Source organism: Panthera onca, chromosome X (genome assembly GCF_046562875.1).
Source record: "Panthera onca isolate mPanOnc1 chromosome X, mPanOnc1 haplotype 2, whole genome shotgun sequence".
Classification (NCBI taxonomy): Eukaryota; Metazoa; Chordata; class Mammalia; order Carnivora; family Felidae; genus Panthera; species Panthera onca.
The window spans coordinates 88,160,654-88,173,450 of NC_138357.1; the positions used below are offsets into that span (position 1 = coordinate 88,160,654).

The window sequence follows — 12,797 nt, forward strand, 5'->3', positions numbered from 1 at the left end:
GATCCAGGAACGCGTGATTGCGTGTGTCGACACTGTTCGTGTGAGACTAGCAAAGACTGAGCACCTGAGAAAAGATGGCTCTGGCCAGGGAAGCGTGAGGCTGCAAAGTGTGCATGTGCATGTGTACGTGTGCTTTGTGTGTGTGTGTGTGTGTGTGTGTGTGTGTGTGTGTGTGTGTGTGTATACCTGAGACGAGTGGAAGATTGATTACAGTTTCTACTCCAGTCTAGCCCAGAGGCTCAGGGGGGACTGTAACAGCAGGAGAGAAAATGATGGCGAGGCCGAGTGACTGAAACAGTATGAGAGACCACATAAGTGTTTGTGAGAGCCGAGAAGGTACACGGCACTGTGTGAGAGAGAATCAACAGCCCAGCAGTGTGTGAGCGAGTCTGTGAAACATCTCATGTGGGACTTTAATCAGAGGGATTCTTTAAAATATTTTTTTAAGTGTATTTATTTAGAGAAAGAGAACAAACTGGGGAGGGGCAGAGAGAGAAGGGGACAGAGGATCTGAAGTGGGCTCTGCACTGACAGCAGAGAGCCCAGTGTGGGGCTCGAACTCACAAACCGTGAGACCACGGCCTCAGCCGAAGTCGGACACTTAAGCCACTGAGCCACCCAGGTGCCCCTAGTTAGAGGTTTTAATGTGTGTGAAAATCAGAAAATGAGGCCCTGGGAGGCCATGGGATTGGTATGTGGGAGAAGCGGGCAAGGCTGTAGCTGTGTTCAAGTGTCCCTGCTAAGGAAAGATGGTGTGAAGGACCAAGGCCATGAGAGACCGTGTGTGTGTGTGTGTGTGTGTGTGTGTGTGTGTGTGTGTGACACTGAGAGCCTCATAGCAGTTGAGAATTGGTGACTACAGATGGCAGAGGCTGACTGAAGAAACATGACCGTGACAGCGAACAGGTGACCGAAACAGCATCTGAGATACAGATGGTGTGAGTGTATGTGAACCTCCTTGCAAGAGACTGTTAAAGGCTGTAAATCAGGACTGGGTATACTGAACGCCGCTGGAGAAGAAACGTGACACGAGGTGACTGACACAGTGTCTGAGATACCGTATGACTGCATGCGTGTGCACCTTAGCTACCATCGGCGACTGTGGCTGTGTGAGATGGATGGGGGCTTGGGTGAGAAGAGGTAGGAGAGATGGCGATTTCGTCTGTGTGCAAGAAAGTTCATGAAAGACCAGCAGGGGCTATAAATCAGTGACTATTCTGATATGTGACTAAGTGGTAGAAACATCTAAAGGCGTGACTGCGTTGTGTGCATGTGAAAAACCTGTAAGAGGACGTGGTGGTGGTACTGGCCAAATGAGGGAGGCTGTAAGACGTGTGTGTGTGTGTGTGTGTGTGAGAGAGAGAGAGAGAGAGAGAGAGAGAAGCTGTTTGTGGGAGACCAGGAATCCATGACAGAGAAAATGACTCCCTGAGTGTGTGAAGGAAAGTCTGAGAGGCTGTGAGACCAAATATGTAAATGAGCCCTGCTCCTAAGACACTCTAGTAGAGACTAGAGATCCAGAACTGTGTGTAACTGTGTTTAAAAAAAAAAAAAGGTGAGAGAAAATGACCAAGGCCAAATGAGACTGTATGAGAGACCACGGAGCAAATATGCCAGGCCTGGGAGAAAGTCACTTCCTCTACGGGTCCTGTCTCTTCTGTCCCCTGCGCTGGCTTCTCCCAGTTCTCCAAAACTTGAAACGCTGGAGTTCCCGGGGTTTTACCTGGCACAAGGTGAGGTCTCCTGGAAGTCTGCTCCAGTGCCGGCCCTTGAGACTCTACTTATCCCCTCAGCGGCGATGCCCACATTTTTACCACCAGCCCAGACTCTGTTTCATCGCACTTGTCAGAATCTCTAGAGTCTTGTTGATTTCACATATTTATTCATTCGGCGCCTGTTTATTGAGCCCTGCAGCCACAGCAGTTACCAAGCCAGGCACAAATCCCTGCCCTTTGGAGAGCAGGCATTTTAGTGAGGGTGATGGTGATGGACAAGAAAGAAACAGATAAATACATCATATCAGGCGGCAGTGCAATAATGACATGAGACCAGAATCTCTCACTCCGTTGAAATAATAAATCTGCAGAGCCATTTTATTGCCAAACGTGGGAGAAGATGGAAGCACCAACACCCCTCTTCCACAGGGAGTCCTAGGAGTATACAGTTTAGGCACAAAGGAACTATCAATTCTATCATTATTACCAGGGCAACGGGTGATTAGATAAAACAGCCAACCAGAATCACAGGTTTCTTGGGGAGTTTGTTTCTGCAGGATTAACACCGCGCTGATGTTTGAGTCTTGGAATCTTAGCAAGATCCCTTTGTTCAAAGCATACTTTCAAAGACAGGCTTATGTTCTCAGGAAACAGTACATCTGTAACGGATACAAATGTCAACATATCACCCATAACACAAGACCAACATCCTTGCAAAAGTTCTCTTTGACCCGATCAAATTCTATTACCTTGTTTTAATTTGCAGAATGGTACCTCTCCCTCCATGAATGCAGAGGAAATGACACCCGGCCTTCCTAACTTTCTTAGACTTTTTTTAATGTTGATGTATTTTTGAGAGAGAGAGACAGCACATGTAGGGGAGGAGCAGAGAGAGGGAGACACAGAATCCAAAGCAGGCTCCAGGCTCTGAGCTGTCAGCACAGAGCCCAACGCAGGGCTCAAATTCACGAACCCTGGAGATCATGACCTGAGCCGAAGTCAGATGCTTTACTGACTGAGCCACCCAGGCACCCCAGACTCTTTTTTGTTAATTAAAGAACTTCCTGTTCTTAAAGTGGGCTCTGGAGTTTCACTCATCAGGGCTTATGAGAAAAAAGAAAAGAGCAGGTCCGTGGAGCTCAGTTTTACCTGCATCAACAAGGGGCTGAAGAGGACTTAATTATTAACAGTAAAAGAAGGAGCATGCAGAATTGTTTTTATAGATGAGACCTACAAAGAAAGAGGTTTCAGTGACTAGAATGGTTCTTAAAGTGTAGTCCCCAGACCAGCAGCATCAGTGTCACCTGGGAGCCTGGTAGAAATGCACATTCTTTTTGTTTTAATGTTTATTTATTTTGAGAGAGAGCGTGAGCAGGGGAGGGGCAAAGAAAGAGAGAATCCCAAGCAGACTCTGCACTGACAGTGCAAAGCCCAACACGGGGCTCAATCTCACAAATCATGAGATCATGACATGAGCTGAAATCAAGAATCGGATGTTTGACTGAGCCACCCAGGCATCCCTAGAAATCTATATTCTTTTTTTTTTAACCTTTTTTAAGTTTATTTATTTATTTTGAGAGAGACAGAAGGAGAGAGAGAATTCCAAGCAGGCTCTGCGCTATCAGTGTGGAGCCCAATGTGGGGCTTGAGCTCACGAACCACAAGATCATGACCTGAGCCAAAGTCGGATGCTTAACTGACTGAGCCACCCAGGCACCCCTAGAAATGTACATTCTTGAGTCCTACCCCACACCTACAGAATCAGAAACAGGTGGGGCCCAGCAATCTGTGATTCAACAGATCTTCCAGATAATTCTGATGCACACTAAGGTTTGAGAGCCCCTGGGCTACAGAGTGACAGGAGTGCCATACAAAAGGGTAGCTAGAGAAAGCCTCTGTGAGGGAGATGACCTTTTTTGTTTGTCTCCTCTTTTAGAGCGTAAGCCCCTAGAGGGCCAGGATTTGGGGCCATCTTATGCTCTGCTCCATCGAGTGCCAAGAACAGCATCTGACCCCCAATAGATGCTCAATACACGTTGAGTGAATGTATTTAACAAGCAGCACCTACTGTATGCCAGGCACTGTTCTAAGGACTTTTAAGAATCTGAAAGTCCCAGTCTTTGCAACAAACTCCGTGATACAGGCTCAGGGCGGGGCTTGTTACCCACCCCAGTTACTCGATGGATCGTGGTCAAGCTCGGTCCCTCCCATCCACTCCCTCCCCAGGCCCCAGCTGCCCCCACCTGGGACAGTGGATAGTCCCACTTCACTCCCACACCCTTTTTCCCATACTTTCACTTCCCCTTCTCACTTCCCTGTGCTGACCGCCCTTCCCCATGCTGACCACAGGGAACCTCACTTTCAGGAAAGAGGAGGATGAAGCAATTACCTCGATCCAATGAGGAGGGACACACTGAGCACCCTACACTCATTTCCCGTCGTCCAACCCCCACTTGAGGTTGACACTATCGTTGTGGTACAGACTGCTTTTTACCGTTGGAGAAACTGAGGCTCGGAGAGGTTCAAGTGACTTACCCAAGGTCACCCAGATAGCAAGTGTATGCTCCATTTCTTCTCAGTAAGGATGTGACCAGGGAGCACTGACTGAGTACTCAAGGGTTGCTGGGCAGGGTGTGGGTGCTGGGGATACAGTGAGGAGCAAAACCGGACCAAGAGTGAGGCAGGAAGTAGGGAGGGGAGAGCAGAGCAGGAGGCCTCCAGGGGAAGAGGTGACAGGAAAGAGGTTGAAGCTTCCGGGACCCTGCACGACACTCTCCCCTCCCCCCCAACTGCCCTCCCCCTCCCAGTTCCTCCTGGCCCGGTTCCTCTTTCCCACTGATTCCAGAGCCGGGTCAGCCCATACAAAGCCAGGCCTCCTCTCTGGCGGAGGGCAGAGCTGCTGGGGTGCAGTGCTCAACATGCCCGCCCGAGCACAGGCCCCTCGGTTGCTACCACTGCTGCCGCTGCCGCTGCTGCTCGCCCTGCTGCCAGCCACAGGTGAGTGGGTGAGGGCGCCCTGGGGTGCCCGGGGCCCATGACAGCCCTGACCGTGCCCCCCCCCCCCCAACCCTGTTCCAGGCTCAGACCCCGTACTGTGCTTCACCCAGTATGAGGAAGCCACAGGCAAGTGCACGGGCCTCCTGGGGGGAGGTGTCAGTGTGAATGATTGCTGCCTCAACCCTGCCTACGCCTTCCAGAAGCCTGGCAGCAAGCTGTGCCAAGCATGCAGGTGAGGGGGCACGGGGGTTGCAGGAGAGGCCACCCACAACTGGGGCCTTTGCTCCTCTGGGATTTCCAAGGGCGACTCCAAGGCCCTGATCAGGACCACAGCCCAGAGGTTCTCAGCCTCTGTTGACATTTGGGGCTGGAACATTCTTTGTTGTAGGGAGCTGACCTGTGCATTGCAAAACCTGTACTCTGGAGCCTCCCTGTCCTCCCACTTGATGCCAGTAGCAACTCCCCCAGCCAATCGCGACAACCAAACTGTCTCCAGACATTGCCAATTGTCCCCCCGCCCGGGGGCAAAACCACCCCGGGTTGAGAACCACTGCCATAGCTTGGTTATTGAGCACTTCCTGCATACTGGAAGCATCGTGGGTGGAGTACAGCTTAGGTATTCTGAAGGTAGCTCACGTCCCCTAATTGTGATTTCAGCTCATACTGAATGCTTACTGTATACAGATGTGTCGTGGGGGTGGGAGAGTTTGGGGAATTGTGAGGGCAGCTCCAGGCTCCTGATTAGCCCCTAGTTATGATGACACTTCACGTTATTCGTTGAGTACTCCCAGCACACTGGATGCATTGCAGAGGTCATGGGTAGCTGGAGGATTTATGAGGGTGTCTCTAGTCTCCCAATCATGATGCCAGCCTACATGTATTGAACCCTTACTGTATGCCAAACATGTTTTCTAACAGTTTACTGTATATCCTAGATACACCCTATGGAAGGGGAGCTTGGGGAGTTTTGAAGGCAGCTCTGGGCCCCTAGTCGTGTCAGCAGTTCACATCAGTTTAGTATTATGCTGTGCAGGGAGTTGGGGATAGATCTGGGGTATTTCTGACCAGGTCTCTAAGCTCACTGGGTTAATAGCTCCTGTTTATGAAGCACTTCCTGTTTACCAGCTATCATGTACGGTGGTCGCCTGGCAGGTTTCTGACAGCAGGTCTGGGCCCCTAGTCCTTATATTTGCTTACTGCATGCCTGGCACTATCTTTGGGGGACCTCAAAGGGTTCCAGGTCCCTGATCGTGAACGTCAATGATATCGTTAAGTGCTTACTGCGTGCCCTCCTCTTCCCATTTAATCCCTGACATCCCTAAAGAGGTAGGTACTCTGACCAATCCGTTCCACATACACTCAGCCCGCACCCCTGCCCTGTGCCTGCCCACACTCTGTAGTCCAGTACATCATCCTTGCCAGCTCCAGCCAGGATGAGACATATGTGCTCCTCTCTGCAGGCCTCCACGATGGTCACCGTGGTCTGCGTGGGCCCCCTGCTCGGTGACCTGCACTAAGGGATCCCAGTTACGGCACCGGCGCTGCATAGGCTGGGATGGGCAGTGCTCTGAGAAGGTCGAGCCTGGGACCCTCGAGTGGGAGCTGCAGGCCTGTGAGGACCACCCGTGCTGTCCTGGTGAGGAGGATCCCCAAGGCAGGCGACCCTGGGAACGATCAGGGCAGAGGCCCTAAGGGCAGGACTGTGCCTGATGTGTGTGAGGCACTAAGGAACAGGCCGGTGTGGCTGGAGGAGAGTTGTGGGAGGCGACATCAAAGGGGAACTGATCCTTGTGGGCTAGGCTAAGGATGCTGGCTTTTATTCTGTGGTCGTGGGCAGACGGGGAACGTGAGTGGACTTGGCTTGTGACATCCCTCTCACTGTCAGGAGGAGGGCAGATTGTATGTGGTGAGGGCTGAAGCAGAGGGGACCGGTGTGAAGGCTACTGCAAGAGTCCGGAGGAGCAATGATGTTGCACCAAGTGTGGCAGAGGATGTGGGGCACGTGAGGAAGCAAGGACCCCCGCATAATGCCCCCATTTCCATCCTGTCCCCCTCCCTTCTATCCCACAGAGATGGGTGGCTGGTCCAACTGGGGTCCCTGGACGGCTTGCTCTGTCACCTGTTCCAAAGGGACCCGGACCCGTCAGCGAACATGTGATCACCCCACCCCCAAGTGTGGGGGCCACTGCCCAGGAAAGCCACAGGAGTCAGAACCCTGCGACACCCAGAAGGCCTGCCCCAGTGAGTGAAGGCAACCACAGGGCACTGATGCAGGCACCCGGGGTGGGTCTGGGGGTTCCAGCAGGGAACCGCCAGGGCTGGAGGACTTCAGCATGCATGACCACACTTAGCATCCCCCCGCCCTGTCCCACCACAGTACACGGGGCCTGGGCTGCCTGGGGTCCCTGGGGCCCCTGCTCGGGTTCCTGCCACGGTGGACCCAGCAAACCTGTGGAGATACGAAGCCGCACGTGTTCTGCACCTAAGCCGTCCAAGGAGCCTCCTGGAAATCCCTGCCCGGGGCCAGACAGTGAACAGCAGACCTGCCCCGGCCTGCCACCCTGCCCAGGTACACAGGGATGAGGCCTCTGACACTCTGTTCTTGACTCGGGCACAGACACTCTGCCATTTCAGGGGATAGAGATCCTAGGCCACGTGACCATGGAGCTCTTCACTGGGGCTTCGTTCGTCTGCCTCGAGGGTCTAGGGGCTGAGGGGAAGATTGAGGTGGACTTTCTTCTCACTTCATCCCCCACCCCAACAGTGGCTGGTGGCTGGGGACCATGGAGCCCTATAAGCCCCTGCCCTGTGACCTGTGGCCTGGGCCAGATCCTGGAACGACGGACATGTGATCACCCTAAGCCCCAGCATGGGGGCCCCTTCTGTGCTGGTGATAACGTCCGGACCTTAATCTGCAACACAGCCGAGCCCTGCCCAGGTCAGTACCTCAAGATGTATTGTCGCCATGCCTTAGCCCTCACCCATCTCTGCTGCCCAGTTCCTGCTACTAACGCCTTGTTCCTGCCTCTGACTCCCCCATTCCTGGCCCTGGTGCCTCAGTCCCACCCCTGATCCCCCATCCACACATCTGCTCACCCCCGCTCCTTCCCCCAGTCTTCATTCCTTCCTCTGGATCCCTTCACTGGCCCCCTTCTCTGGTTGCCCCTGTCTCTGCAGTGAACGGAGAGTGGGGGCCCTGGGGGCAGTGGAGCCCCTGCTCCCGTCGGAACATAAAAACTATCAGCTGTGAGGAGATCCCCGGCCAGCAGACACGCACTCGGAGCTGCAAGGGCCGCAAGTTTGACGGGCAGCGGTGCATCGGGGAACAACAAGACATCCGTCACTGCTATAACATCCAGCGCTGCCCCTGTGAGTGCCCCTGCGGACGAGCCTGTGAGGCTGGGGCCGCCCATGCAGTGAAGGGGGCGGTTCTGACTCTACCGTGGACCCCATGTCCCTGCCACCTCTCTCTCTCTCTCTCTCATTTCCCACCCCACTGAGACCTCTCATTCTGACTCCTTGCAGGGAAAGGCTCGTGGTCGGAGTGGAGTAGCTGGGGGCTGTGCATGCCCCCGTGTAAACCCAACCCTGTACAAACCCGCCAGCGCCTCTGCACAGCCCCGCTCCCCAAGTTCCGGTAAGTGAGGGGGCACAGTGTGCCCAGGAGGGGGTGGGAGAGTCTGCTCAGCTCCCTGCAACCAGGGCGTCCACTCCTGGGTCTAAGGTGCCTGCCCTGACAATTGCCACCTCTCACCTGCAGGAAGAGGAGAGAAACTAAGGAAGCAGCCGAGAAAGAGAATACTGAGGGGAGAATTGGTAGCCTCTGTGCCCTCTGAGCCTCTCATTCAGTCACTCAGCCATTCCCCCATTCCCCCAGTCCTTCCTGTGACCGTGTGCTCTCACTCTCTCGGTTATCCATGCTTCCATTTGCTCCTTCTGTCACTCAAGCCTTCATTCAGTTATTCATTCCTTCAGCCACCCACATCTCACTCAACGTCTCACTGCCCCAAGGCACTTGAAGGCCTTTTTGGCAACAATCATAGGCCCACAGAACCCAGGTCCCTTGGGTCCCCCAAAGGATCCAGGTCAGCAGGGCCCTGACAGAAGGCAAATGTGGAACAGTTGGGGCATGGATAAGGGGCTGCCATCTTGACCCAGGCCCAGGAAGCTTATCGGGTCTCCCCTGGCAGGAGGGGCATTCCCAGTGTCAGGACTGTGTGAGCAGAGTCCTGGACATAGGTGACCAGCCGCCCGAAGTGTTTCCTGGTGGCCCAGGTGTTGGAGAGGGTTAAAACGCCCACTCATCCCTTCTGTATTTCCAGATACACCAAGCCACTAGATTGAGTGGGCCATTCTCAACTCATGGAAGGCCTGCCATCTGGGAACTGGTCTCTCGCTCTGGGGTTTCTAGGGGATCTTGAAAAGGAGTTAGAGGTGTTGAGTGGAGGCAGAAAGCACTTGACAGAGTGGGGAAACGAATGGATTTGAATGAGGGGACTGGAGTGAGAGCAGATGAATGGAGTGCTTGCCTTGTGGGAGGAATAAGCCAGGCAAAGACCATTCTGGATGTGGGACTAAGTCCAGATGAAATGGAAGAGAGAGAGGTTGGCTTGGGGCAGGCATGTGGGCCCAAAAGCAAGGTCTCAAATACCAGGGCAAGGCATCTGGCGTCTTTTCCAGTGGGCAATAGAGAGAGACGTAAAGGATTTGGAAGGTAGGAGAGGGTAACTCTTGTTAATAAGGAACAATTACCAGCATTTATTGAGCACTTACTGTGTACCAGACAGCACTCTGAGCATTTTATCTAAATTAACTCAGTTATCCTCACTCAGCCCAGTAAGGTGGGTATTATCATTATGCCAATTATTCCCATGTTTCAGATGAGCAGAGGGAAGATACAGAAATTGCCCGATATCTCATAGCCAGAAAATAGTGTTGGGCACACAGTAGGCACTCAATAAGAATTTGTTGAATGCATTCTTGCCTTCCTTGAGCTTCTCCCCTCCATTCCCCTCTAATGCCCCAGGCCCACCGTTACCGTGGTCGAAGGTCAGGGTGAGAAGAACGTGACCTTCTGGGGGAAGCCATCAACACTGTGCGAGATGCTGCAGGGGCAGAAGGCGGTGGTGGAGGAGAAACGGCCCTGTCTACACGTGCCTGAATGCATAGACCCTGAGGATGAGAAGCTCTAACACCTCTCTCTCCCACTCTGACCCCCGGACCTCCCAAACTTCAATAAACGGATCTCTTCCCCAGGAGTGGGGCAATACCATCTTCTAAGCCAAAGGGCACAGCACGGGCAGAGTAGCAGCGGCTTGTTGTGGAAAACAGTATTTTCCGCTCTGGCCATAGTTTGGCAGGAGCGAAAGCGAGTATCGGTCCCTTCGTGGCCGTCTTGATCCCAGCGTCTGCGCGCACCCCCCCCCTCCCCGCCCCCTTCCGCCTTCTGCAGCGCCCTTGGCCAGTACAGCACGTTCCTCTGCAGAGCTCCGCGTTACGGGTTTCCTGGTTGGCTACTCGCCCTGGCAGGCACTTTCTGATTGGCCGACGTGTTCAGGTTTCCACCCGCCAGAGCCTCTCGGCTGGCGGTTCCGCGTTAATTCGGCGTTGAACCGCGGCAAAGGCGGCAGAGGCATGCCTGTGGTTGGCACCCCGCCGCTCGAACACCTGCACCCACCCACTCCCAACAGCCCTGCTCCAATGCCACAATTAGCAGAGACGAAATAGCTCCGCGAGACCGCAAGTGGGGGGATGGCCGGGGGTGGACCGAGGAAGTGCCTGTGAGGTGCTCTGAGCTGGGGCAGGAGCAAACAGAAGCTAGAGTCAGCATCTGCCAGAAGGAGCCCCCGGGACAAACCCAGACACAGATTCCTTTGGTATTTGTACATTCATTCAACACTTGATAGCGTCTACTGTATACTAGAACTAAGTCTGGGCATCTGGGGTGGAGGAGGGCTGGTAGAAGGAGAGGACATCTGAGCGAGGGAACAAAGTCAGAATATGTGATCCTTTCGTTTGAACATTTATTCAACACTTATCAACGCCTACTGTATACTAACAATAGCGCTGGACATCATGGAGAATAGAGAAGAGTCAGAACGGCACGTGTCTCCACAATGAAGGGAACAAACCCAGGCACTAATACTGTTAACATTTGCTCATTCGATTTTGCACCAATTCGCATTTACTGAATTCTGAGCCCCTTGTGATGAGACAAATCCTAAGAATAATCATAACTGTGGAATTAGCTAATACCTAGTGTGCCTGGTTAGTGTTTTAAGACTGCATAGCATCATGAATTCATTTAATCCACAACAAACCTAAGAGGGTCAATATTATCATCATTCCCATTTACAAAGGAGTAAACTGAAGCACAGAAAGAGAGTAGGCTGAACATTTGAAGCCCCATGTGTGCTGTGAGTGGAGGGACCCCTCTGTGAAAGGGTTCAGATGAAAGATTCATGACACCTGGAGTCTGTCAGGGTGCTACTTTCTCTGGGTCGATTTCCCTCTGTAAAATAGGTCAGTTGATGGGTGGAAGTAAAGACAAAGTTGATGAATTTTTGGTCATCTTGGGAAGACTGAGCTGAAGTGAGTGATTCTGGTCGCTACCACAGGGTATGAGAGGTCTGTGTTTACAAGAAAGTGGAAGTTTGTGCATTATGAGACATATCTTTGTGTATGTATGATATGCAGACCTATGGGTCTGGGCAAGAATTAAGGATGTATTGAGTGTATGCAGAATGCATTTAAAGTTACAGCCATGTGTGCGCCATAACAATCTGAATTATAGATGGGTGTGTGTGTGTGCACATGCATGCATGTACATGTGCATTAATGTGCCATGGATATGTGCGAGTGTGCATTATAAACGCGGGTATGATACTGATTATGAACATATGTCAGGTGTGTGTGTCTCAGGGTCATTGCTCACCAATGCACAACAAAGAAAATCATTCCTGGAACCCCTTCGGTTCATTCATTCCTGCTGGAGAAGATGGAGACAGTGCAGTGGAGCCTTACCTCTGCCTCAGGGAGTTGAGACACTCTTGAGGGGAATCCTCATTCTTCTGTAAAACAATCTAGAAAACATGTATTTCTGGGAATCGAGCCACCTAGAGAAAGGGAATTATGCTGGGGGCCATGAATAGTAGAAACCTAGGAATGGGGGCCCCAGGAAGACGCAGTCTGGAGACAGATTCCTAAGTTCCCTGACTTCTGGCCCTGAGATGAGCCAGAAAGATCTGTAGACCTGCACCTGCTCCTGTCCCCCGGAGAGGCCACCACGGGTCCAGCACACAGCCTGTTTACTTCAGTTATTGAGCAAAAAACTGGGAAACACATACCTCTACATGTTGGGAAATTACCTGACTAATGGGGAGTTCCCCATCTGGGGGATACTGGGAGATGGAATGCAGACAGAGCATCCGGGAAAGACAGGGAAGGAATAGCCAAAGAAAAGACCCAAGAGTGAGACTGAGGCTGCCTGGCACGGAGGAGGGAGTAGAAGAAGAATTTGACCTGAAGACTGTGGGAGGCTGGGGGAAGAAGAGATGGAATCTGAGTCCTGGACGAGGGGACTTCCTGGAGACCTTGGCCAAAGATATCCTTGAGAGAGAGAGGTAAAGGACATTCCTGGCAGAAGCCACAGCACATGCGAAAATATAGAGGTCGTCTCCCACCAACACACCCAACACACACACCCCCTTACAGGTGGGTCAGTTGATCATTTTGACAGATGAGGAAACCAAGTCTCAGAGGGGTTAAGTCACTTTCCCAAGGGTATGGTGGAGGTCTAGTTTGAACTTCAAGCACTCTGACTCTAGGCTCCACCCCATCACTACCTTGTTTAAACAGGCCAAGGATTTAGTGAATAAAGAATGAACAAATGAAGAACGGGTGGATGATTCAACTGAAAATCCTGCAGGCAGAAGAGACTCCAAATCTGCCTATTTCTTACCATATCTTCTTCCACCTCACTTGGTCCACCCCCATCACTCCCTGCGGCCCACAAGAACCTGCTCAGTCTGGTCCCTGCTAAGCAGTCTGACGCCATCTCCTGCCACAAACTCCCTTGCTCACTTT

At 52.4% G+C, this 12,797-nt stretch overlaps 1 protein-coding gene across 1 annotated transcript; it reads left to right on the forward strand.

The window, feature by feature from the left end:
• The first annotated feature begins 4,546 nt into the window (after positions 1-4,546).
• On the forward strand, positions 4,547-9,970 carry CFP (complement factor properdin). The gene is made up of 9 exons (XM_081793209.1): positions 4,547-4,712; positions 4,794-4,944; positions 6,173-6,348; positions 6,783-6,953; positions 7,090-7,281; positions 7,477-7,650; positions 7,890-8,081; positions 8,238-8,349; positions 9,739-9,970. The coding sequence occupies exons 1-9, from the start codon at positions 4,634-4,636 to the stop codon at positions 9,902-9,904; spliced, it is 1,413 nt and encodes a 470-aa protein (XP_081649335.1). The 5' UTR covers positions 4,547-4,633; the 3' UTR covers positions 9,905-9,970.
• The last annotated feature ends 2,827 nt before the right edge of the window (positions 9,971-12,797 follow it).